The sequence below is a fragment of the Nerophis lumbriciformis genome, linkage group LG05 (genome assembly GCF_033978685.3).
Source record: "Nerophis lumbriciformis linkage group LG05, RoL_Nlum_v2.1, whole genome shotgun sequence".
Classification (NCBI taxonomy): domain Eukaryota; kingdom Metazoa; phylum Chordata; class Actinopteri; order Syngnathiformes; family Syngnathidae; genus Nerophis; species Nerophis lumbriciformis.
In genome coordinates this window covers 49,213,211-49,238,479 of record NC_084552.2, presented here as the reverse complement: position 1 = coordinate 49,238,479, position 25,269 = coordinate 49,213,211, and the positions used below count along the sequence as shown (strand labels likewise).

Here is a 25,269-nt window from a genome sequence, read left to right as displayed (position 1 = left end):
TAATTCTATGTTCACTCTGAGTCATGATCTCGCCTGAAAAGGATGAGTTTCTTTTATTTTATTTTATTTCCTTTCCAGCGCTCTTATTTTTGTTAATTTGCCACCACTTCTTCAGTCTGAGCCCTGGCTCCCTCACCTGTCCCTGGTTGCCAATCAGGCTACTTCTTATGCCAGCTCTGTCCTCTCTGAATCATTTTAGCTTTGTACCTCAACATGCCATAGCTTTCCCCAATGCTTCCTGTGCACCAATTGTGTTTTTGTCATTAAATACATTTTCGCCTGCACTTTATCTGACGTCTCTGTATCCTGGGGTCCAGACCAACAGCGCCCATGCCAGATCTTAACGCTGTGGTTACTTTAAGTCCTGTTACTCCAAATGAAATGAAAATTAAGTTGCTTGAGACGGTTCAATAAACACTTTTGGAGATGGCAAAAGGACATCAATCTAAGTGTATTTTAGATTACAACTGGAATGGCCCATCTACACAAGACAGCTTTTTTTCCCTTTTTTTTCAAGCTGAAGGCTTTGGGCTTTACAAGCAGTTCTTTAATCAAATACGTCTGGATACATATGAAGTCAGCGCATCAACAGATGAATTCATAAGACCAGAGGATAGAGAAAATTGGACATGCAAGTTCAAAGAGAGACCGTTAAAAAGTAGACGTGGTGGTCGCAGTTCGTTCACATGAACAAACTACAACGATACCACAGCACGGAGATATGAAAAAGCTCAAATCCTTCCAAATCTAAGTGACACCATTCCAAACATTAGTTTCTGTGGCCTGACGTAAGGCTAATGAATGATCTGCATCATCTGTTGTGGTTAACCACCTCAAGGGACGACTCCCCCCAGCCAAATGATGTGTTTATTTTACTTGCAATCTACTTCTGTGGAACTTTAGTGCGTCATGCTCATTCCTAATTAATTAACCAGTGTGCTTGAAGATAAAACAAAGCCGTGTATTCAGTCCACAAGATGCCAAACTGTGGCAAATCTGTACTGATTTGCAATCTTGGAGGGGAAACAAGCTGCTTTAAACAAGCCTAATGCACCTGCAGGCCGCTCTTGGTGCTCGTTGATTCACTTAAGAAGTGATTACAGTCAAGAGCATCAGCATTGCGCATCTAGATGGCAATTAAAAGACAATTTAGGAACACGCAGAGCAGTTAAGGCTTGAATAAGGCTCATCTACTCTAATGCCACCAATGTTGGACCCGTTTATGTAGCAGCTGTCAAAGTACTCGCTTTTAAGAGCATCCTGATGGGAAGTGGGGAATGGGGGTCCTGCTTGCCCCCGTTGACCCTTTTCAAGTTTTTTCCCCCACATCTCATCTGGAGGAATCAACAACTGAGCTGGAGCTAAACCTCTTACCATAATCCTAAACGTGGGTTTTGTTATGGACAACTACTTTTCCATCGCGGTGGAAATGTGCACACTAACATGAATGCTGTGTTACTTGGGTTTTTCTTAGCAACCCATTCTGAAAGGTCCGAATCGTACGAAAACCGAAGCATTTTCCCCCCCATAAGAAATCATACAAATCCTTATAATCTATTCCAGACTTTAAAAAATATGAACAAAAAACTTTTTTTTAATATAGAGCTAAAATGCAGTTTCAGGTGAAATTGCATGTGAATGCTGAAAATCTGAACCCAAACTGAAACGCTGACGTTAAGCACGCCAGCCAGATAATGTCAGGTAACAAAAATTCTCTTTAGGCGCATATATCTGCAAAATGAGATAAAAAAAAAAAATATAAAAAAATAAATAACAACATGCTAACATTAGCATACACTGAGTACCAACATATATGACTCCGAGTAGTATACCCACAAAATTAGCCAAAACAGCTAGCATGCTAAAGTTAGCATTTAAGATTTCTAACAGTTAACATGCATTAGATGCCAAAATGTATGGTCTGAGGAATATACCTGTAAAAAATGATTACAAAAAAAAAAAAAGTTAGCATATAAATAAGTTACAATGCTAGCTTTTTGCAAAACGGGTTACAAAAGCTCCTAATGTGGCCACCGATGTATGCGGTAACATATTGTGTCATTTCCAGTTGTTACTTCTGCTCAAAACTATTATTAATCTATTTGCTAATTTACAGTTAAACGCTGTTTATTTTCTGTTGTAACGTGGCTTTCAAAATTCACCACTACAAATTTGGGTATCCATCCACCAAGTAGTTACAGGGGCAGCATTGATCATACCAATGCTGATACGGATACTTCAAATTTCCAACATTATTGAATGATTACATTTTTAACACAGTTATTATCAGACAAAAAGACAGGATTATTTGAATTATTGCCTTATTCCCTTTTAAAATGTACAATATTTATAATAAATAACTAAAGAAAATAAAAAACTACTATTGGCTCTGATAATATAAACAAAAACATTTTTATGATAATAAAAACTGTTGATTTAATTACTGTAGTATCGACCATACTATATACTATATATACTATACCACTTCTCTTTACAATCAAGAGCTCTAGCTTAGCAGTTAGCATCGCTTTTTGTATCGTCCTACGGTGTGTAGTGTAGCATGTTTAGCTATTCCTCATCCTCTAGTCCTCCAGTGATACCTGTAAAAAAAACTTTAGTTGATTTGCCGCTATGGAGACGAGGATTAGTGATTTAGTGGCTGCACTGTGTAGGGACGTTAGCCACGAGCTCGCAAGCAAGGATACTACATTGAGTTGAGGACACCGTTGTTGGCTTGTCGCGGTGAAATTTGCAGACACAGCCAGAATTTCTCATCAACATGCATTATCAAGACATGACGGTAGTATTAAAAACTCTATCATTTATATTGTACAGTATACCATCTATATCACGCCACACAAAGACCACCTTCGTACTTTGCTACGAGTACAGTATTTTTGCATGAGGCTGTGTCTTAATGAAGTTCACGCTATGGAAAATAATACATGAGTTCATGCAACAGCTCAAAGCTCATCAGCATGTATAACAAGAAGACGACGAAGTAAGAGGTTTGAAGTGTTGCGTGACAGGCGACCTCGGCGGAATTAATGCTCTTATGAGACGTAAACAGCATCTGCATGGCAACACAATGACTTCTAAGCTGATTAGCAGGCACACTCCACCCAAGAAAACCCCCTGAAGTACCTCAACTCCACCAAAGTACTAAAACATGGACGCATTAGAGAAGTCCACTGTTTTGCTGAATGGACCCTAATTAGCAGCAAGCATTTTTTTTTATATATATAGAAAGTAGAGTAGTCAGTGTACAGCTTATAGATTGACAAATAGGGGATGGGTACCGAATTCGTTACTATTATTGGTACAGATTGAAATCTGTCGGGTAACAATTCACGTAAAATCAAACGGTTCCAAATTTCAATACCTTTGTTGAACGTGACCTCACGTCCGGTCGGTGACTCGTTAACGACTTAAGCACTTGGCGGGTAAACAGGCGTATTTGTAGTGGAGTGCCTAAGTAATTTTGTAATTTTTCATGCCTACAAAGCAAACAAGGCATGATCGAGAATTGTGTTGATTCAAACCGATTCTCACAGTATATTTGGTAAATAAATAAAACCTGGTTACACAAGCTACTCTTGGCTGCAAACGCAAAAATTGGCTTGTAAAAACATATTTTTTTTAAAATATTCAGAAGTGTTGTCAATAAGAATCAAGAGTTAGATGTGAATCGATTTTTTCCAGGCACCCCAATACACACACAGAAGTTGAAGCTTGTAAGGTAAACATAAGGTAACATAATATAAATTATCCCGATCAGCCCCGAAATGTAATCAGTTGTTCCACTCTATTAGACTCCTAATGTAAACATAAGGTAGAGCTGGGAGATTATGTGATTGTGATTAATTTCAAGTCGATCAAGACGATCAGCTCTTAGCATATACTAACTCGATCAAACATGGAGGCAGTATCCCTAACAAAAGCCAATAAGAGTCGACCTGTTCACGCTCCACTTTTGGTTACATGGTACTGCAAAAATCAACAGAATGTTTGATATGAACCGAATGACCGAACTTAGTAGAAATTATCCGAATCAGTCAATCAATCATCTAATCGTTTCTTATCCCATATCTGACTTTTCCTGAAAGTTTCTATGGACAACCAAACATAACTTTTTCAGTTATTATGCTAACAATCTAACTGACAAACCAATGGCGACGATTATTATCATATGAACACAAAAGTACAGAAAATTGGTACCGTTGAGTATGGGTATCGATTCCTACATAGCAGGAGTTGGTACGTATCGGTTCAAATGTGAAAAAGGTACCCATCCCACTTTACAATCCACTGAAAAAGGATCATACATGGATCATTCAACACACAGTCATTATTGTCTCGTTATATGGCAACACCATATGTTGCCTGGCAACTGATTCTCTGCATGATTTGTGTTCCATTCCAGAAGAAGAACCCGAAGCTTCTCCAGAGTTTGTGCATTTTGGCAAGCTGGGGCGTCATCCTGCTCTCAGCCCGTATCTACTGGATGGGCAACAAGCCTCCCAACTTCTCCAACTCGGACAACCCTGCTGCGGACTCCCCGCATCTCCTCACTCGGGCGTTGACCTTCCTCCACCTGCCGGCTGCCAACGCCTGGCTGCTCCTCTGCCCGGATAAGCTCAGTTTCGACTGGTCCATGGACGCCGTGCCTTTAGTGAGGTCCTTGGTGGACTGGAGGAACCTTCACACGCTCAGCTTTTACGGCGCGTTCCTTCTCCTGGCTTGGTTCGCTTTCCACGGCCCTACCTCTAAAGGAAAGGATGGGGATTGTGTCGCCAACGGGAACGGCTACCACGCCCCTGACACGAACCACAACACTGACTTTTGCCCACCAAAGACGACTCTTAATGGCTCAGGTGGACTTCACATTGATCCACCTCGGATGTCCCTTCCTCCAACAGAAAACCTTGTGATATTCTCACTGGCCTTACTATCGCTACCTTTTATTCCAGCGTCCAACATGTTCTTTTACGTGGGTTTCGTCATTGCGGAGAGGGTTCTGTACATTCCCAGTGTCGGCTTCTGTTTACTGGTGGCCACCGGTGCAAGAACTTTGTATGTTAGACTCAAGAGAAGAGGCCACAAGGCCTTGTTGTTGGGTTTTTGTTTGGGGCTGGTGCTCCTGAATGGGCTGAGAACCATTGAAAGGAACAAGGATTGGAGCAACGAGGAGAAGCTCTACAGGTCTGGAATTAGTGTCAACCCTGCAAAAGGTAAGGTTGCCATTTTTTTAGCATCTTAAATTAGTTTTCTCTGGAGATGTCCTGATCCTGCGATCAGATCAGGGCCGATATTTACCTTTCTTAACTGAACGGCTGATGAACAGCTGAGTCCAGACGATCTTTACCACAGCTGTGCTCTAGTTTTTACATGCTAAAGATTGTACTCACGTGAAAGAGTCCTTCAAAAGGGATGCACGCTCAGGCTGACACAATTACATTTCCATATTCCTTATAAACTTGCAGCAGTTGCATGAATTCCAGGAGGGTGCAAGCCTTGCCAGAACACCGCCTCGGATTTGAGAGCAAGCTGCAACAAATGCATCGTCTATCCACAGTGCGAAACCGTTTCTAAGATATTTATCCTTAAGCCTTAACCATGGCGAAAAATTATAAATATGGTGGAAAATAAACTAAGTTTGTTCCAAGTATCATAAATAAACTTTGATTGATTGAGTGATTATCACTGGAGGACTAGAGGAAAAGGAATGGCTGAGCATGTGAAGTGAAGTGAGTTATATTTATATAGCGCTTCTTCTCTAGAGACTCAAAGCACTTTACATAGTGAAACCCATTATCTACATCTTTAAGCTACATTTAAACCAATGTGGGTGGCACTGGGAGACGGTGGGTCAAGTGTCTTGCTCAAGGACACAACAGCAGTGACTAGGATGGCGAATGCGGGAATCTAACCTGGAACGCCCAAGTTGCTGGCATGGCCACTTCACCAATCCAGCCTCGTCGCCCCAAATGCTAACCACTAAAGCTTCAATGTAAAGTAGGGGTGATCGAGCTAGAGATTGATAATATCGATACCAAGTATAGTGTCAGTATATACATGGAAATAATACTAAAGTGATTAGATGGATTTTTTAAATTTTTTATTACTGTTTACAGAGTCAGTGAGTAAGTCTCTGAATATAAGAAGGCTTTGAGGACAAACCCCAAATGATTGAAATGGGAGCCAATAGCTTTTGTTAAGTTATTGTGCACTAGCTACTTTATTTTGTTAAAATAATTGTATGTAGCATTCAATACCACAAATGTTATATTTTTACAACAATATCAGTAAATTTTACATTTAATAAGATATGCTTTAGTCACCTGCTATAGAGCATTTTCACTTCTATAATCTATCTATTATGTATCGGATCTGGACTCAAAATTGAATTGGATCTTAGGCCAAAAAAAATCAGATCGAGATCGCAGGCTAAAAATGTTGATCGGGAGATCCCCAAGTTTTTAAAACGTAACAATGTGTGTCGATGTCTCCTGCAGCTTGGGGCAACTTGGGTAACGTGCTGAAGAGCCAAGGCAAGATGGCAGAGGCCGAGAAAGCCTACAGAAACGCCCTACACTACAGGAGCAACATGGCCGACATGCTATACAACCTGTGAGCATTAAAAGACAACTGCATTTTTTTTTTGGAATGTTGCCTATAATCCACAGGAATACAATGTATTTGTTTGTGCATTCTAAAGAGTGAAAAATTGCTAGAGGAGGCTAAACATAAAAGTTATTTCCTTATTTCGCCTATAAGGCCCTCTGGTTATAGATACAGGCTGTAATGTAGTAAGAAGAACATTCATGATAACATAATATTTACAGTATTTTGGTCATTACAGGAACTTCCTGGGCGTATTGATTTCACAGAGCGCATAGCAACAAGCATTATACTTCCGTCAACAACAATATGGAAAGCATGTTCTGTGTTTGCTACCTCTAATGACTATTTTGGGACAAATGATCATTCAGAACTATATGTTTTTGAGTCTGAATATACAGAGGATGAGCTACAAGTTTTAGAAGCTGTGTGATAAGCAAATCCATCTGCAGTAAAACATTAAGCCATTAGAAACATAGAAAAACAAAATAAAATAGAAACATAAAACATTCACTTACATTGTCCGCTCTCACTGGGAATCTGACTGTTGGGATAGTTGTATCTTTCACCACAACACTTGTGCTCCTGATGAGCTATCATGCAGTTTTCCATTATTTAGAGCGAAATTTGAACAATTTCCCTTGTGGATCATTAAAGTTTGTCTAAGTCTAAGTCTAAGAGAAAAGAAAAAAATGTGTGTTCTTGTCTCACATAAGGATTGTGAACGACGGGCACAATGAGGCAGAAAAGTGCAGATCCCCTTAAAAGACGGCCTCTTTGACGGGCAGGAACGATGCGTCACGTTTGCCTCGTGTCTTTTCTTCCAGGGGATTGCTGCTGCAGGAGAACGAGAGGTTTTCCGAGGCCCTTCACTATTACAAAAAGGCTATCGGGAGTCGGCCCACGCTGGCGTGTAAGGAAACACAACGTAGCGTTGATAAATACTATCATGCTAACATTATTGAAGAATATTCTCAGATTTCCAAGCAGCTTTGGCCGTATAAACATAATAAGTCGACTCTTGTCCACCCAATTTCCCCCTCTGTCTTCCTTTTTTTCTCTTTCTATCCCCTCCTGCTCCGGCCCGGCTGCACCAAATGATATTATAAATACATTCAATAAAGTAAAATACAAATAAGGCAACAAGAGAAGTATCCTACACTTCTCTTTTGTAAAGTAAATCTGAACAGCCGATATTGGCATCTACATCAACTATATGATTTGCCTGAGAAGCTGGACAGGACAAAAATAAAATAAAAAAAATAATAAGTCGACTTTACCAAAAGATATGTTCTTTAAATTACCCTGTAATTTAATCTACACAAAAAAGTTACACGTTTTTCTCTAATGATCAAACATGTTCCGTTGAAAAAGTTTTTTTAAGTACAGTATTGACATATTTTAATGAATACAATCATTTATGGTGACATTTTAATTTGGACTATCCGCTTTAATAAAAACAAAATCATAACTAATTAACCCTTATTAAAAACTATTCAGCAATTTTTTTTGGTACTATTTACTGTTTTTTTTATAAGGATGTGTCACTATCAAACATGTGCAGTGGCCTTTACAGCATTACAATCCCCAATACTGATTTAGTATTTGGTTTGTATATGTTGACAAAATATATCAAGATATAATATTTTTTGGGAAGTGGACATTTGTTGTCCTGAGGACTTTGAGTGAGAGTTTATTTTTAACTCACATTGGAAAAACATTGAAATGTTACTGTCAATCTTTGACACATATCAGGGCCTACTAATAATACTGTAATATGCAAATACACCTTCAAATGTAGTTTATGCATTTTTTTTTCTAATAAAACATCGGTGACCTTTAAATGTAAAAAAATAATAATAGATAAATATAAATATATACATATACTGTGTATATATACATAATGTACATATATATATACACACACATACACACACTGCATTTTATTACCGCCACACCTTGGAATTACGGTAAGTTTTTTTTTTAAACTTGAACACAAATTATAATAATATAATGTATTGTAGCCCCCAGAAGAAATCACACAAAGTCTGACGCTATTTTTAACTTTTATTACCATTCTCATGATAATAAATGGCACAATTCCAACAGGTTTTTACCTCTCGTGCAAACACTTTTGTCTCGTGAGTCTGCTCTTCCCCAGACACACAACAACACTTCCTAATTTTCCGGCAATCACCTTTCAGGTACGGACAGTGTGTTTGGAAACATGGGAAAAACTGACATCAAATCAAAACCACATGAACATAAAACATTAACACCAGCTGGTCGTTACAGTATGAGTTGATATACACAGCCTATTATTTGCACACTGTTGAAAAATGATGTACCAAAAACTCGACCACCGAAAAAGACTTTGATTACCAAAAATCGCGGCGCCGAAACCGGATACAAAAAAATGCACGTTGTTGTCTGGAGTGTTGTAAGCATGTCTGCGATGTGGACGTATTTTTAATATATATTGCAGATATACCCGCGGACAGCCATCTCCAAAATGTGCAAATATTAAGAGGACAGTGGCGGCTTTTAAAGAGAGAAATTCCAACTAGAGCAACAGTCAGGAACTTTAAGGGACAAAAATAATCTCTAAACACGAGTACATTTTATAATAACACCATAAAAAGGTGCTAGATTTGTTGCTAGCTGTTTTTTATAAAAAACTAATTAAAAGACTCTAGACACTTGAAAAAATCTCAACAAAGTACATTGTACAATAAGGAGCAACAATTGAAAATATGGCAAAATGATTGAAAATATGGCAAAACGATAATAAAATACATGTTAATACTAATGAATAACAGCTTTGTTTTTAAATGTATGTATACATTTTTTAGCCTTTTTAAAGAAACAAATATAGCAAATTACTTAATAGCAATGTGTGTATGTATGTATTAGAGATGCGCGGTTTGCGGGCACAACCGCGGAGTCCGCGGATTATCCGCGGATCGGGCGGATGAAATAAAAAAAAATTTGATTTTATCCGCGGGTCGGGTCGGGTGGTTCAAATTATTTAAAAAAATTAGATTTTAAATAGATTCAGGCGGGTGGCAGTTAAACCAATTCGGAAATATATATACATAGTTAAATGTTGTTACCCACATACGAAAAACGAGCAGGCACCTGCAGCATATGCCACAACAGAAGAAAAAAAAAAAAAAAAGAGATGGACACTTTTACGGAGCGGAGAAGGGACGCCTCGCCGGGGTTCGGGACCGAGGCCCCTTCCCCCGAGAGGGCCCCACCGGGAGCCGTAGCTGAGGCGATCCGCGAGAAGGGCCCGACGCACGTCCAGGGTCACCACCGCGCCCACCGCACCGACACCCCGCCTCGTCCGCCTTCGCCGCGGCCGGCGTCACGCACAGCAGGTAAGCAGCTTACCTGCCCGCCACCCCCGTGGCCGGGGGCTCGTAACAGGGGTGACTCCGCGCGCTCCGCCCGCGCAGCTTACCTGCCCGCGCAGCTTACCTGCCCGCCACCCCTGTTGCCGGGGGCGCGTAACAGGGGTCACTCCGCGCGCAGTGCGCTCACGAAAGGGGTGGGGCTCACCCTGGTTGATATAGACAGCAGCTAGACGGTGGCCATGGAAGTCGGAACCCGCTAAGGAGTGTGAAACAACCCACCTGCCGAATCAACTAGCCCTGAAAATGGATGGCGCTGGAGCGTCAGGCCCATACCCGGCCGTCGCCGGCAGCGAGACGCGCTTGGAGGTGCGCTCAGCGCGGCTCCCATATGATTGCGCACTGGTATGCGTCTGGGTCGTGACAGCGTGGCACGCGAATGTCTGTGCTGCATTGGATCAGTCTCCTTTCTTTAACAGGCAAAAGCTTTATAACCTCACTAATGCCTTGCATCGTCTATATTAGATATATAACAACGGGCGGGTGCGGTTCTGATCAAATGTTACATCGGGTGGATGGCGGATGGTTGACGACTTTCTGATGCGGTTGCGGATGAAATAATTGCCTATCCGCGCATCTCTAATATATATATATATATACACACACTACTTTTTTAAAGAAACAAGTATAGGAAGTTTTGCAAATTACTCAATGACAATGTGTATATATGTATATATATATATATATATATATATATATATATATATATATATATATATATATATATATATATATATATATATATATATTACATACACTCACGTATTTATTACATGTATTTTTAGACCGCAGTAGTAATTGTTTTATTTATTTACAATTATAATATGCAATTTAAAAAAACATGTAAACAAATATATTATAACAGCAATTTTGGGTAGTAGACATTTCTGTCCTGGGGACCCAAGTTTGAGTTTTTGAAATTAAAATTGTAAATGTAAATTGTACAATAATATTTCTGCTAATCACTGACACAACTCAGGGCTTATTATTATTATAATATAATAATGAGGGATACACTTTAAAATGTATTTCATCTATGTAAATATGCATTCATTATAGAAAAAAATATTTTACAGTAGTTTTTGGGAAGTTACATTTTTTTGTACTGAGGACCTTGAGTGTGAGTTTTATGTTGTTCATCTGACAAAAAAATAATACAGTATATGCAACTCAATGTCATGCCCATATACTCTAAAAATAACTGCATTTTGAAAAATAAAAAAATAGCACATTTCTGTCACAGATTAAAAAGACTGAAAAATACATTAATATAGTATTTTTACAGCAGTTTATGGGAAGTGGACATTTTTTTGTCATTTGGTCATGCAAGTGATGAAATTTGAAGGATCTTTTTAAGAATTTTAATGAACTGTTGCAGCGGCCTACCTGAACACGGGCATCATCTTGATGAACCGGGGCAGCCTGGAAGAGGCCAAGCGGACCTTCGTGACTTGTGCCAACATTCCTGACGAGAACCTGAAGGACCCTCACACCCACAAGAGCTCGGTCACCAGCTGCCTGTACAACCTGGGGAAGATGCTGCACGAGCAGGGCCAGCAGGAGGTCAGTGTGCGCCGTATTGTACCACTAACTATAAAATACTATCAATGTGCATACATTGTAAAAATAAAATCTGTAGATTTTACAATTAATAACTTGCAGCTCGGTCGTCAGAATTTTACTGTAATATTTACAGTGTTTTTCAACACCAAATTACTGGAAATGTAATAACGGTACCATTGTTAGTTTACAGTACAATTGTAGTGACTGAGCTGACAGCGTTTTTACCTTAAACTCTATGGTCTATTTTACAGTGTATTACCGTAAAAAAATAAATAAAATAAAAAAACAATACCAAAAAAATTATAATAATAATATATTTATATATATATATATATATATATATATATATATATATATATATATATATATATATATATATATATATATATGTGTTTTTTTTACAGTAAAATTCAGGTGACTGAGCTTTCAGGTAGTTTTTTTTTTATTACTATAAAATCTATGGTCGCTTGTACAATTGAACAATTATTACAAGTGTTATTTTTAAAATCTATGATTGTTTGACAATGCTTTATTGAAAACATTTTTTAAACACTACCATTGTTATTGTTACAGTAACATTTAGGTGACTGAGCTGCCAGGTTTTTTTTAAACCGTAAAATCTGCAGTAGTTTTTACACTACATCACTGAAAATTAAAAAAATAAAAAAAGTTACTACCATTATTTTTACAGTAAAATTGTTTGAGCTGCCAGCTTTACCCTACAATCGATGGTTGTTTTTACAGTTCAATCCTGTAAATTAAAAAACAGTACCGTATATGTTTTTGCTTTAGAATTCTAGTGACCGACCTGCCAGTTTGTTTTACAATTAATTAGCATAAATTAAATGGTGCCATTGATATTTTTACAGTAAAATCCAGGTGACTGAGTTGGCAGTTTTTATTTTTTAACCATAAAATCTACCGCAGTTGTTACAGTGCATTACTGTAAATTGAAAAACGGTACCATTGTTATTTTTACGATAAAATTCTGACAACTGAGCTGATAGTTTTTTACTGTAAAACATATATTTTATTTTACAGTGAAATGTTTCCTTCTTTTACAGGAGGCCATTTCTGTTTACAAGGAGGCAGTGCAGAGGATGCCCAGACAGTTTGCACCACACAGCCTCTTCAACATGATGGGTACGTCATTTTTGTTTTGCTTGGCGTTAAAAGCAAACATAGTCGATCAGTTGCCAAAGCAATCACTGTGGCTCCAAACAATGAAGATAATCCGGGGGGATAAATCAGACCCGACTAGTTGTTATTAAAGCTCTGATGACAAGAGAAGAAGCTTCTAGTGAGATGTTTGCTAGAAGACGTGTTTAGTCAGGTGGACGGACCAAAGTGATGTCATGCTGAAGTCAACTGCTCAGCGAGTGTTTCCCACCAGAAAAACATCTCCTTTCTCTGTAGGAGAAGCCTACATGAGGCTTAACAAGCTGGAGGAGGCAGGCCACTGGTACAAGGAGTCCCTCAGGGCCAAACCGGACCACATCCCGGCCCACCTCACTTATGCCAAGCTGCTGTCCATCATGGTGAGACATCAGCAGATCTAAAATGAACTCAGGTCCACTTGATGTAGTCCAGGCATGCTGCCAGAACTTGAAAACAGCCATAGAGGCCTCGCTCCTCCACGGGGGCTTCAGGCACCGGAGATTGGACGCACGCCGGACAATGGGCCCAGTGGACACACTTCCATACTATTAAATTACTGGGCTTCCTTATTCGATTAGCTACACGTGTTGTCCATAGAGTCAAGCGCTGGGAGGAAAGGTCAAAGTGGCGTCTTGTACTATGTTTCACCGGAGCATTTTTTAAGTACGTCTAATAACCTGTATTCAAAGTGTCAACATCTAGCAATTCTGATAAAATTCAGACAGTTTAAAAGTGCTACTATTTTAAGATGTGTAGCAAAGCCTGACTCTCAAACCACTTTAAAAGCAACCTATTCTCCCAAAAGAGGAGGGTAATTGGAATTTTTTCACGGTTGTCGTACGTAAGCATTTCTATGGTAACATATTTACAATTAGAATGTCATCTACTTCGCGTCTAAACAATACTTTCTCACAGGGTCGAACCACAGAGGCAGGAAAATACTACCTGAGAGCCATCGAGCTGGACCCCATGAGGGGAAACTGCTACATGCACTACGGTAAGAACTGGAGCTATTTTATCAGACGTTCTCCATCACAATCACTCGATAGCTGCAATGTAAAAAAAAAGCCGATTTTACTGTAAAAAACTGGCAGCTCAATCACCAGAATTTTACAGTACCTTTTTTCTATTTAATGTGGTTTGGAATAAAAACACTGTGAATACTACGGTAAAATTCTGGCAACCGAGCTTCCAGTTCTTAACTGTAAAATCTACAGTTGTTTGTGCTTTAAAATTCTGGTGACTGTGCTGAGTTTTTTACCGTAAATTCTACAGTTATTGTTTTTACTGGGTATTACTGTAAATGCCAGACTGCAGCTTGGATAAACTCCAGCCAGCTCGCTACCCCGAGAGGGACAAGCGGTAGAAAATACGATGGATGGAATACTGGAAATGGATGAACATTACCACAGTTGTTTTTTTGGTAAAAATCTTGTGACCAAGTTGCCAGTTTAGGTTGTTGTTTGAACAGTATATTACTGTAAGGAAAAACTGTACCACTATTTCTAAGGTACTATTCTGTCGACCGAGCGACCAGTTTTTTACCGTAAAATATAAGGTTTGCTTTTACAATGGTAAAACGCTACAACTGTTTTTTTTACTGTACAATTCTGTTGACAGAGCTGACAGTTTTGTTCCGTAAAACATAGTTGTTGTTTTTACCGTGTACTACTGTAATTACAAAAACAATACCACTGTTTTTTTATTTTACGCTAAAATTATGCCAATTGAGCGGCCAGTAATTTACCGTAAAATCTATGGTTATTGTTTTTTACTGTGTATTACGGATAATGGAAAAACAATACCACTGTTTTTAACGGTAAAATTCAGGCGATTGAGCTGCCAGTTCTTTACCGTAAAATCTGCATTTGTTGTTTGTACAGTGTTAATGTGAATTGAAAAGCAGTACCACGTTTTTTTACTGTAAAATTCTGGCGACTGTGCTGCCACTTTTTACTGTAAAATCTACGATTATCATTACTGTGTATTACTGTAAATGAAAAAAAAACGATAGTTGTTTTTTTACGGTGAAAATCTGGTGACTATAAGCTGTCAGGTTTTTGCAGTCAAATCTACAGTTACTGTTTTTAAAAAATGTATTAGTGTAAATGAAAAAAAAAAGGTACCACTGATTCTAAAGTAAAACTCTGGCTACAGAACGGACAGTTTTTTATCGTAATATTTGCTATGACTGTGTATTACGGTCAATTGAAAAATGTTAAATTTTTTTACTGTCAAATTCTGCCGACTGTTCTGCCAGGATACAAATCCAAGGTTATTGTTATTACTGTGTACTACTGTACAGTAAATGGGAATAACAATATCACTGTTTTTTCAAGGTAACAATCTAGCGACTGAGCTGCCAGTTCTTTACCGTAAAATCCACAGATTTTAGAGTGTGTCGCTGTCCATGGAAAAAGAGTACTAGTGTTTTTTACGGAAAAATTATGGCGAATGAGCGGCCAATTAAAAAAAAATTCACCGAAAATCAATTGTAATTTTTACAGTGCACAATTTGATGGATAAGTTGCTTTGAAATCCTAAGTCAAGCAAGTGTGCCTGATGTGTGCTGTAGCAATCGTGCGGTGCTATCTCCTGCCCAGGTGGCCATTGTGTTCCCTTCCATATCTGGCAGACTGGCGTATTAGCTGATATTTGTTTGGGCTGCGTGTTATCTCCCATCTTCCATCTCTATGTGAGCTCCGCTTAAATGGAGAGATGTTTCCTTCCATTGTTCAAAGCCTTGTTCACGAGTGAGGGAAGAGTGGATCGTGAGATCGACAGGCGGATCGTTGCGGCGTCTTCAGTAATGCGGACGCTGTATCGATCCGTTGTGGTGAAGAAGGAGCTGAGCCGGAAGGCAAAGCTCTCAATTTACCGGTCGATCTACGTTCCCATCCTCACCTATGGTCATGAGCTTTGGGTTATGACCGAAAGGACAAGATCACGGGTACAAGCGGCCGAAATGAGTTTCCTCCGCCGGGTGGCGGGGCTCTCCCTTAGAGATAGGGTGAGAAGCTCTGTCATCCGGGGGGAGCTCAAAGTAAAGCCGCTGCTCCTCCGCATCGAGAGGAGCCAGATGAGGTGGTTCGGGCATCTGGTCAGGATGCCACCCGAGCGCCTCCCTAAGGAGGTGTTTAGGGCATGTCCGACCGGTAGGAGGCCACGAGGAAGACCCAGGACACGTTGGGAAGACTATGTCTCCCGGCTGGCCTGGGAACGCCTCGGGATCCCCCGGGAGGAGCTGGACGAAGTGGCTGGGGAGAGGGAAGTCTGGGCTTCCCTGCTTAGGCTGCTGCCCCCGCGACCCGACCTCGGATAAGCGGAAGAAGATGGATGGATGGATGGATGGATGTTCAAAGCCTCCAGCGCATTCTCCTCTTCCTCACATCTGCGGCTTCATCTGCAGTCCCGAAAGGGACAGGAAGTTGTTTTTGGAGAGCCAGGTGGCCGTTACTTTCAGGTCGTTCAAATATCGAAGAAGCGCCGCAACAATCACAGCTCCTTCCTCTTCGTTTTCCCGCGTAGCTCCCTTCTTTTTCGCCATCTCCATTGGTCCTCCGTTGTTGTCGTTTCCGCAGGGCAGTTCCTGCTGGAGCACTCGCGACTCCCCGAGGCGGCGGAGATGGCGGAGAGAGCGGCCGAGTTGGACAGCTCAGAGTTTGACGTTGTCTTCAGTGCAGCACACATGCTCAGGTTTGCTTAAAACACATTTTCCAAACGTGTTGTCTTTTTACGTCTCGGTTGTTTTACACAGACAGGCCAGTCTGAACGAGGTGGCGGAGCGGCTGTACCAGCGAGCAGCCGGCCTCAGACCAGACGTAAGTAATACTCGGTGGAGGAAGCAGGGTACGGTCACATCCTGCCCCATGATCAGTGTGAATTAGTCCCTTCAAAGGCAAGCTTTGGTCTCGGAGGTCATTGAGAGTTAGCAGGAAGCTACCGCCATTTATCTTTCTGCTGCACTTGACCTGTTACCACGGATACCGCTAGCTTATTGGTTAGCGCTGTAACGCTGCATAACACAGTTCCTCCAGGATATCCTGCAAATTTAACTAATCCCAGCTAAGTATACGCAGACTCGCGACTTTGTCCAAAGCCCACAGCATGATTTTTGATCAAATTTGTTTCTAAGTGGCACCTAAGAACCCGCACATCAACTAACTAATCAAAACTTTTGATTTTGTTTCTTTTCTTGTGTAGACGAAGGTGGAACAACAACATCTAGCAATAGAACAACTCTTTATTGATCAAACAGTAATAAAATCATCCTTCTACATAGTTCAAGCCTACTTCCGGTTCCTGTCCACAGCGCTAAGCCTTCTGGTTAATATAGTTTATAAACATTTACTTTCCATTTATATATTTACCCTTTATTTCTCCAGGGTAAGGCATCTAAGAACATATTTTCATTTTGCAATGCTAACCAAAGAGGCAACATTAGACATGTTAGAGATGTTGAAGTATGACGATAAGCTCTAATCACCTCACATTTACCAACAACAACACGATCTCAACAGATGCTCTTACATGCGTCTAGCTCTTCCCGGGGAACCCGAGGCATTACCAGGCCAGCTGGGAGACCGTCTACCCAACTTGTCCTGGGTCTTCCCCGTGGTTTCCTACCAGTTGGACACGCCCTAAATGCCTCCCCGGGGAGGCGTCCGAGGGGCATTCTGACCAGATACTCGAACAACCTCATCTGTCTCCTCTCGATGTGGAGGAGCAGTGGCTTTACTCTGAGCTCCTCACGAATGACAGAGCTTCTCACCCTATCTCTAAGAGAGACCCCCGCCACCCGACGGAGTGAACTAATTTTGGCCGCTTGTACCCGTGATTTTGTCCTTTTGGTCATAATCCAAAACTCATGAACATAGGTGAGGATAGACATAGATTGACCGGTAAATTGAGAGCTTTTCCTTCCAGCTCAGCTCTTTCTTTACCACGACGGACCGATGCAGGGTCCGCATCACTGCAGACACCGCAACAATCCACCAGTCGATATCATGATCTACTCTTCCCTCACTCGTGAACAAGACCCCAATGAACTTGAACTCCTCCACCTGGGGCAGGATCTCGTCCCTAACCCAAATATGGCACTCCACCCTTTTCCGGGCGAGAACCATGGACTCGGACTTGGAAGGGCTGATTTTTATTGTAGTCGCTTCACACTGCGCTGCGAACCGAGCCAATAAGAGCTGAAGATCCTGGCCAGAAGAAGCCAGCAGGACCACATCATCTGAAAAAGCAGAGACCTAATTCTGCACCCACCCAACTGGATCCATTCCACACTCAGACTGTGCCCAGAAATTCTGTCCATAAAAGTTGTAAACACAATCTGTGACAAAGGGCAACACTGGCGGAGTCCAACCCTCACTGGAAACGGTTCTGACTTACTGCCAGCAAAGCGGACCAAGCTCTGACACTGATCATACAGGCGGCGGAACACCACAATCAGGCGGTCCAATACCCCATACTCTCTGAGCACTCCCCACAGGACTACCCGAGGGAAACGGTCGAATGCCTTCTCCAAGTCCACAAAACACATGTAGACTGGTTGGGTAAACAACCATGCACCCTCAAGGACCCTGCAGAGAGTATAGAACTAGTCCACAGTTCCACGACCAGGATGACCCCCACACACAGACCATTTACCAATAACCATGCCAAGTCGTTCTCCCGATAAGACAGTTTTCATCCACGATTGCCGTGAGACGTCATCACTGGCGCAAATGCCTGCTGGCATGCTGGAATTAAAGCTCAGCTGAAAGGAAAGACGATAGGCAGGATGTTGAGAGGCACTTTTTAGCTCTGTCAAAATATGTCAAGGCGCCGCTTCTCAAACCAATCACACACTTTCGGCTTAACAATAACAGTGCTACGCGTCACATTCGGTCCAACTGTACTAACCAAAATGAAAAATGTCTTACATTATGATCATGCGTTGATTGTCAAATATGTTTTGTAATGTAATCTGTGATAGTTCTACCTAAATAAGTGTGAGTATATCAGTTGAGGAATATAGGGGTGGACATTTTCTGGCTGGCTGAAATATTGTGTATATGCTTTTATAACCTGTTCCGGTTGATAGTCAGCAATTACAGAATGTTTAGCAGGCTGAACATTACTTTGTTAATAAAAAGAGAAGGTTAAGACATTGTCATGCAGCGATATGAATACCATTAACCTGTACAACATGCGATGTACAGAATATCAGAATAATTTATTCAGGTAGAAATGTCACAGATTACATTACCAAACATCTTTGTCAATCAAACCATGATCATAACAATCCACATTTTTTGTAATTGATGCTCGAAATTGGTATCTAAACACAGAAGTGTAGCACTTCTCCTCTGAATGTAAGTTCTCCTACAGTAGAAATAGAAATTGTGTTGGGAATACACCAACGCAATGCAGGTAATAAAATAAGTATGTGCTTATACTGCCATCTAGTGTCTTATTTTAAGTTATTGTGGTATAAAACGAGTAAAACATTAATAGAGTATTTGTTTTCCAATGTATGCAAAAAGTTCATGTTTTTTTCGGTTAAGTTTACAAGGAACATTTAAAACAATAACAAATAAAAAAATAGGCCTCAAAACATTGTAACTTTTGTCGAAACATTCTGAAAAAACTGTCGCAAATTCTGCCATTTTAGGCTGCGACAATCACAAAAAAAGCCAAATAAATTTTGGAGGGACTGATGTTATAAAACAATGACTTCTTCTATATTCCTAGTACCCGGGTGCCCTCATGAACCTCGGCGCCATCCTGCACCTGAACGGAAAACTGTCAGAAGCCGAGAGCAACTACCTGAGAGCCTTGGAGCTCAAACCTGATGACGCCATCACCCGCTCTAACCTACGCAAGCTGTGGAACATCATGGAGAGGCAAGGCCTGGTCACCAGGAAGACGGAAGAACTTCCGTGACAACCTTTTTAGTACTGCAAAGGACGTTTGTGGTCTGCCAGAGCGTGAATCAGCAGATGACTCAAACCAACGTTGCTCGTTTTATGAAGTCGTGAAATCCACTGAATTTTTTATTTTATTTGTTATGGCGGACCTCAATGAGGTTTTGAAATGAAGAAAGTGACTCTGTGGGCTCTTTTAACATGTTTGTGCATTTGGACTACTTGTGACTGTAAAAAAAAAAACAGATCATGGTGCCAAAGTTTGAACGCCTTTTGTGCCCGCTAAGAATTCAAATTAGCTTCATGCAGATGTAATCACACTCACTTATCTTTGTCCAGATACAGCTGCATTCCAAAGTGGGTTAAAGTCATTTTCCACTTAATTATTTTTGACACAAAATTACCCGCAATGATAAAGTAGTTCAATTGTTTTTGAATGGTTTGCAAATTCTTTAACAATGAAAAACAGAAATATTAATCATGCGCGTACAGTAGCACACAACTGTTACTTTAGGTTCCGGTTGCATTAAAAAAAACGGATTAAATTAATTTTCAACTGCAAAATGTACACAAAATATTGCACAATAACAGAGTGACAAAAATGTTTCCAAATTTCTTCAAAATGAAAAACTTAAAAATTAAATACGCATACAATATCACAGACTTCTTTAGGTTCCTGAATGTATTCAATTGGCTCAAAATTGGCTAAACGGAATTATAAAGTTGAGTAAATTATATTGAATTGTTTGTAAGTGTGTTAAAAACAAACCTTGTTCATGTTTAATATCAAACATTACCACACTCCTAACTTTCAGTTGTGTGTTTCAAAATGCATTAAATACATTTTTCAAACAATTCTGCACAACATATCACAAAAGTGGCATGTTAAACGAAAATCACCATTACTGCGGCTTCAACTATTTTTATTTTTTACTGAATTTGCAAACAATTAGAAAAAAATGAAAACATTTCACACTTTCTCATTATGGGTTATTTTTAGTAGAATTTTCAGCAGGAATTATTGATTAAAATATTTTGGAAAATAGCTGTAAGGTAATAAAAAATGTGGATAAAAGTGAGAGGGAAGTGACTTATGCAAGGCACTGGATGTTGTTTCTAGTCATGGATGTGATCACGTTAAAATTTAATTTATTAATTAATGCTGTTTTTGTGGACTTGTGAAAGCCATCGTCACTTTGGCAATTGTTGTAGAAACAAGCCAAACTTTTCCATTTTTAATGGTAAATGTGGTCATGCACAGAGTCGTGTATAAAGAGAGTATGGCCAACTCAGTTTCAGGCGATCTCTTCATAGATATGGTTGCCACATCTTAAAAATGAGTGTTTTTTTACGTGAAAAGAAATAAAAGTAATATAATGTATATATTTTGTGCAATATCTTTGGAAGGGTTACAATCTTTTTATGGCTGTCAAGTAGAAGAGGCATGGACATCAGCGAGGATCGACCTTAGCTTTACTCTTCAACTCACTTGTCCTTCAACAATCGCTATTTCTTAGGAATCAAAATATATATTCATATGTCACGTACTAGTGATGCACTGAAAATTTGGCGTTCGAAAACAGACTTTACTCACCGGAACCGAATGTTGTGACAAAGTATCCACTTGTGCTGGCGGGCTGCGTCTTTCCCCCCCGAGTACACAAATGACGTAGCTCGCCCAAAGCTGACGAAAAAGTCCAGACGGCTTGCGTTTAGACTTAAGTCACATTTGAAAAGATCACATTCCAATCGGATTTGGACTTCCGCCTGATGTGGCCTGAATCTAATGCGCTTTGAAGCATTTAGACTGGCAAGAAAAATCAGATCTGTCCTTTGAGGGCAAAACAATCAGATTTGGTGTGCTGTGTATTTGGGACCAAATATGAGAAAATGAAGTGAAAATATCATTAAAAAATACAACATGAAGTGGCAAGAAATACGTCAATAATGAATGAGGCAAAATATGTTCTGGACTAAAAATTCCTCCATATTCTCTACTGCTCGCCAGTGTTACTACCGTATTTTTCGGAGTATAAGTCGCACCGGAGTATAAGTCGCACCCGCCGAAAATGCATAATAAAAAAAGAAATAAACATATATAAGTCGCACTGGAGCCCGGCCAAACTATGAAAAAAACTGCGATTTATAGTCCGAAAAATACGGTATGTATGAGTTATTGTCAGAGGTGGGTAGAGTAGCCAGAAATTGTACTCAAGTAAGAGTACTGTTACTTTAGAGATTTATTACTCAAGTAAAAGTAAGGAGTAGTCACCCAAATATTTACTTGAGTAAAAGTAAAAAGTATGTTGTAAAAAAACTACTCAAGTACTGAGTAACTGATGAGTAACATACACACACATATCATAAATATATATATATATATATATTTATACATACACACACACACACACATATATACATATATATATATATATATATATATATATATATATATATACATTGATATATACAGTATATAATTTATATTTATTTTTTTGCCGTTTTTGTTTACATGTTAATAGTGTTTTAATGAATATACATGCATGTTTAACACATATAGATTCCTTTCTTTCATGAAGACAAGAATATAAGTTGGTGTATTACCTGATTCTGATGACTTGCATTGATTGTAATCAGACAGTAGTGCTGATAGCGTCCACGTTTTCAAATGGAGGAGAAAAAATGTTCCTCCTTTCTGTCTAATACCACATGAAAGTGGTTGGTTTTTGGCATCTTATATGTCCAGCTTCCATATTCGTTTTTATACACTTTACAAGAAATACATTGGCGGCAAACTCCGTAGCTTGCTAGCTTGTTTGCGCAGGCTTTCGGAGACTCTTATTTTGAAAGCGCAGGCGCGATGGAGCGGCACTTTTATTGTGAAGACAGGAACTGTGCAGTCAGTCTTTAGGCTTTTGACAGGGTGTACGGTTCAAATAACAAAATGGTCTTTTTTCCTTCACACTTTTGATTGATTGATTGGAACTTGTATTAGTAGATTGCACAGTACAGTACATATTCCGTACAATTGACCACTAAATGGTAACACCCCAATACGTTTTTCAACTTGTTTAAGTCAGGTCATGTGACTCCTGGCTCTGTTTGATTGGTCCAACGTCACCAGTGACTGCATCTGATTGGTGGAACGGAGTGAACGTCACCAGTGACTGCATCTGATTGGGGGAACGGAGTGAACGTCACCAGTGACTGTATTTGTTGAAACGCAGGCACTATGAAGGTCTGTCTGACAGACCAAAACAAACAAAGCGTGCATTAACAGATCGATAAAAATTAGTAGCGAGTAGCGAGCTGAATGTAGATAAAAGTAGCGGAGTAAAAGTAGCGTTTCTTCTCTATAAATATACTCAAGTAAAAGTAAAAGTATGTTGCATTAAAACTACTCTTAGAAGTACAATTTATCCCAAAAGTTACTCAAGTAGATGTAACGGAGTAAATGTAGCGCGTTACTACCCACCTCTGGTTATTGTGCAGAAATATGAGGAAATAACTACAAAAGTACACGTATTCACTTTGCATGTTACAAAAAAGAAAGATCAGTCAGTAATACATGAGTGACACATACAGTGACTACAAATACATTGGAGGCAGACACCACATACTTCACACAAAAGTCACAATTTGTCCATGACTGTTGGTCCAAAGCTAGTAACGATTTTGGCAAAATGAGGGTATCAAATTATTTCTTTGGCCGTATTTTTTATATATGTTTTAAATTTTTTGCGCCGTCAGGTGCGTGTTAGAGTGCTTGCTGGTCACGAAACACTGCAGGAATGTAGCAGCGCAGTGCGTCAAATAGGGCCGCAAAATTATACTTTCATGAAATAAAAGTTTATTGTTACGTTTATGAGCTGGACTATATTAGAACTATGCATATATTATTTTGGTGTATTTCGTCAGACAAACTAACATCAAAACTACAGCAATTGCATGGATCTGGGCACAGCCACACACGTCCTTGGTAGCAGTCATGGCGCCTGTAGTTTAGTTGGCCATACTCTCTTTATAGACGACACTGGTCATGCATTGGTTACAATGACCTCTTGTGCTCAGAAGTTGAAACCACACACTAATGCTTAATTCTAAGCAAGATTTTAGCAGCTGTCAATACTTATTGTAAAAAAGGGCTGTCCATCATTCTGGAATGTTCTGTACAAAAAAACGTTACATTAGACGTCTTTCATGATTTGTGCGGTTTAAATTATAGATCTTATGTGTTTTGTAGAAACCCTTTTCCTCCAGAATAAAAATAAAACCATGGATTGAACATTGTTTTTATGAGTGAATTAGGATTATTGCTAATGTGCAAATGTGTAATTTGCAATCAATTTACGATTAACTTGAATCAAATGCTTCAGCTGCGATGTCTCGACTCAGTGACAAACGCGACGGTTGGGTGACATGACTTCGTAAAAAAGGAGACAGGTTCAGTCTCATAACATGCAGGCTTTATTCTGAGCGCTTTCACAACAGGTGTAGCGATCAGCCTACAGGTAATGTCCTCGAGGCGCAGTGACGGACCCTGGTCACCAAGCCAACTGAGGGGTCTGCCAGCTTTACAAGGTCAAAAGGAGGCGGTCAGGCTGAATTTTTGGTGGACGATGGGTTTGCGTCCCATCCAATTGTGTCAGGAACACCTTGGCTCTGGATCTCAGCAACTGTCCCGACTGTTGCGGCACTGAAAGCGGTGTCTTCCTTCACGAGGTACCAGTAAGATCTAACATTGAGCCAAACGTGTGTTCTCTCCACATACTGAACAGTCGTGAAACTCCATGATGGCGTCGCGGAACGTGTAGGACAGTAAATTCTGGGGCTGAAACGTTTTGTCTTCGGCGTTGAAATATACGCTTCAATATAACTCCTCCTTTCTGGTAAGATCTCGTCCATTGCGAGCTCTGGTGGCCTTGTGGTTAGAGTGTCCGCCCTGAGACTGGAAGGTCAAGAGTTCAAACCCCGGCCCAGTCATACCAAAGACTATAAAAACGGGACCCATTGCCTCCCTGCTTGGCGAAGTTGGGAGAGTGGCCGTGCCAGCAATCTGAGGGTTACTGGTTCAATTAGGGATGTCCGATAATGACGTTTTGCCGATATCCGATATTGTCCAACTCTTTAATTACCGATACCGATATATACAGTCGTTGAATTAACACATTATTATGCCTAATTTGGACAACCAGGTATGGTGAAGATAAGGTCCTTTTAAAAAAATAAATAAAAATAAAATAGGATAAATAAATTAAAAACATTTTCTTGAATAAAAAAGAAAGTAAAACAATATAAAAACAGTTACATAGAAACTAGTAATGAATGAAAATGAGTAAAATTAACTGTTAAAGGTTAGTACTATTAGTAGACCAGCAGCACGCACAATCGTGTGCTTACGGACTGTATCCCTTGCAGACTGTATTGATATATATTGATATATAATGTAGGAACCAGAATATTAATAACAGAAAGAAACAACCCTTTTGTGTGTATGAGTGTAAATGGGGGAGGGAGGTTTTTTGGGTTGGTGCACTAATTGTAAGTGTATCTTGTGTTTTTTATGTTGATTTAATAAAAAATAAATTTAAAAAATA

The 25,269-nt window shown here is 39.8% G+C and overlaps 1 protein-coding gene across 1 annotated transcript in view; it reads left to right on the top strand.

Moving 5' to 3' along the window:
• LOC133605660 (protein O-mannosyl-transferase TMTC2-like) overlaps window positions 1–19,866 on the top strand; it is a 58,358-nt gene extending 38,492 nt beyond the window's left edge. The window contains exons 3-12 of the mRNA XM_061958899.2: window positions 4,424–5,231; window positions 6,516–6,630; window positions 7,449–7,534; window positions 11,416–11,600; window positions 12,665–12,743; window positions 13,017–13,138; window positions 13,674–13,755; window positions 16,340–16,454; window positions 16,516–16,579; window positions 19,500–19,866. Coding sequence (XP_061814883.1) covers window positions 4,424–5,231; window positions 6,516–6,630; window positions 7,449–7,534; window positions 11,416–11,600; window positions 12,665–12,743; window positions 13,017–13,138; window positions 13,674–13,755; window positions 16,340–16,454; window positions 16,516–16,579; window positions 19,500–19,691 — 1,848 coding nt within the window. The 3' untranslated portion in view covers window positions 19,692–19,866. The remainder of the gene's footprint in view (window positions 1–4,423; window positions 5,232–6,515; window positions 6,631–7,448; window positions 7,535–11,415; window positions 11,601–12,664; window positions 12,744–13,016; window positions 13,139–13,673; window positions 13,756–16,339; window positions 16,455–16,515; window positions 16,580–19,499) is intronic.
• Window positions 19,867–25,269: the final 5,403 nt, after the last annotated feature.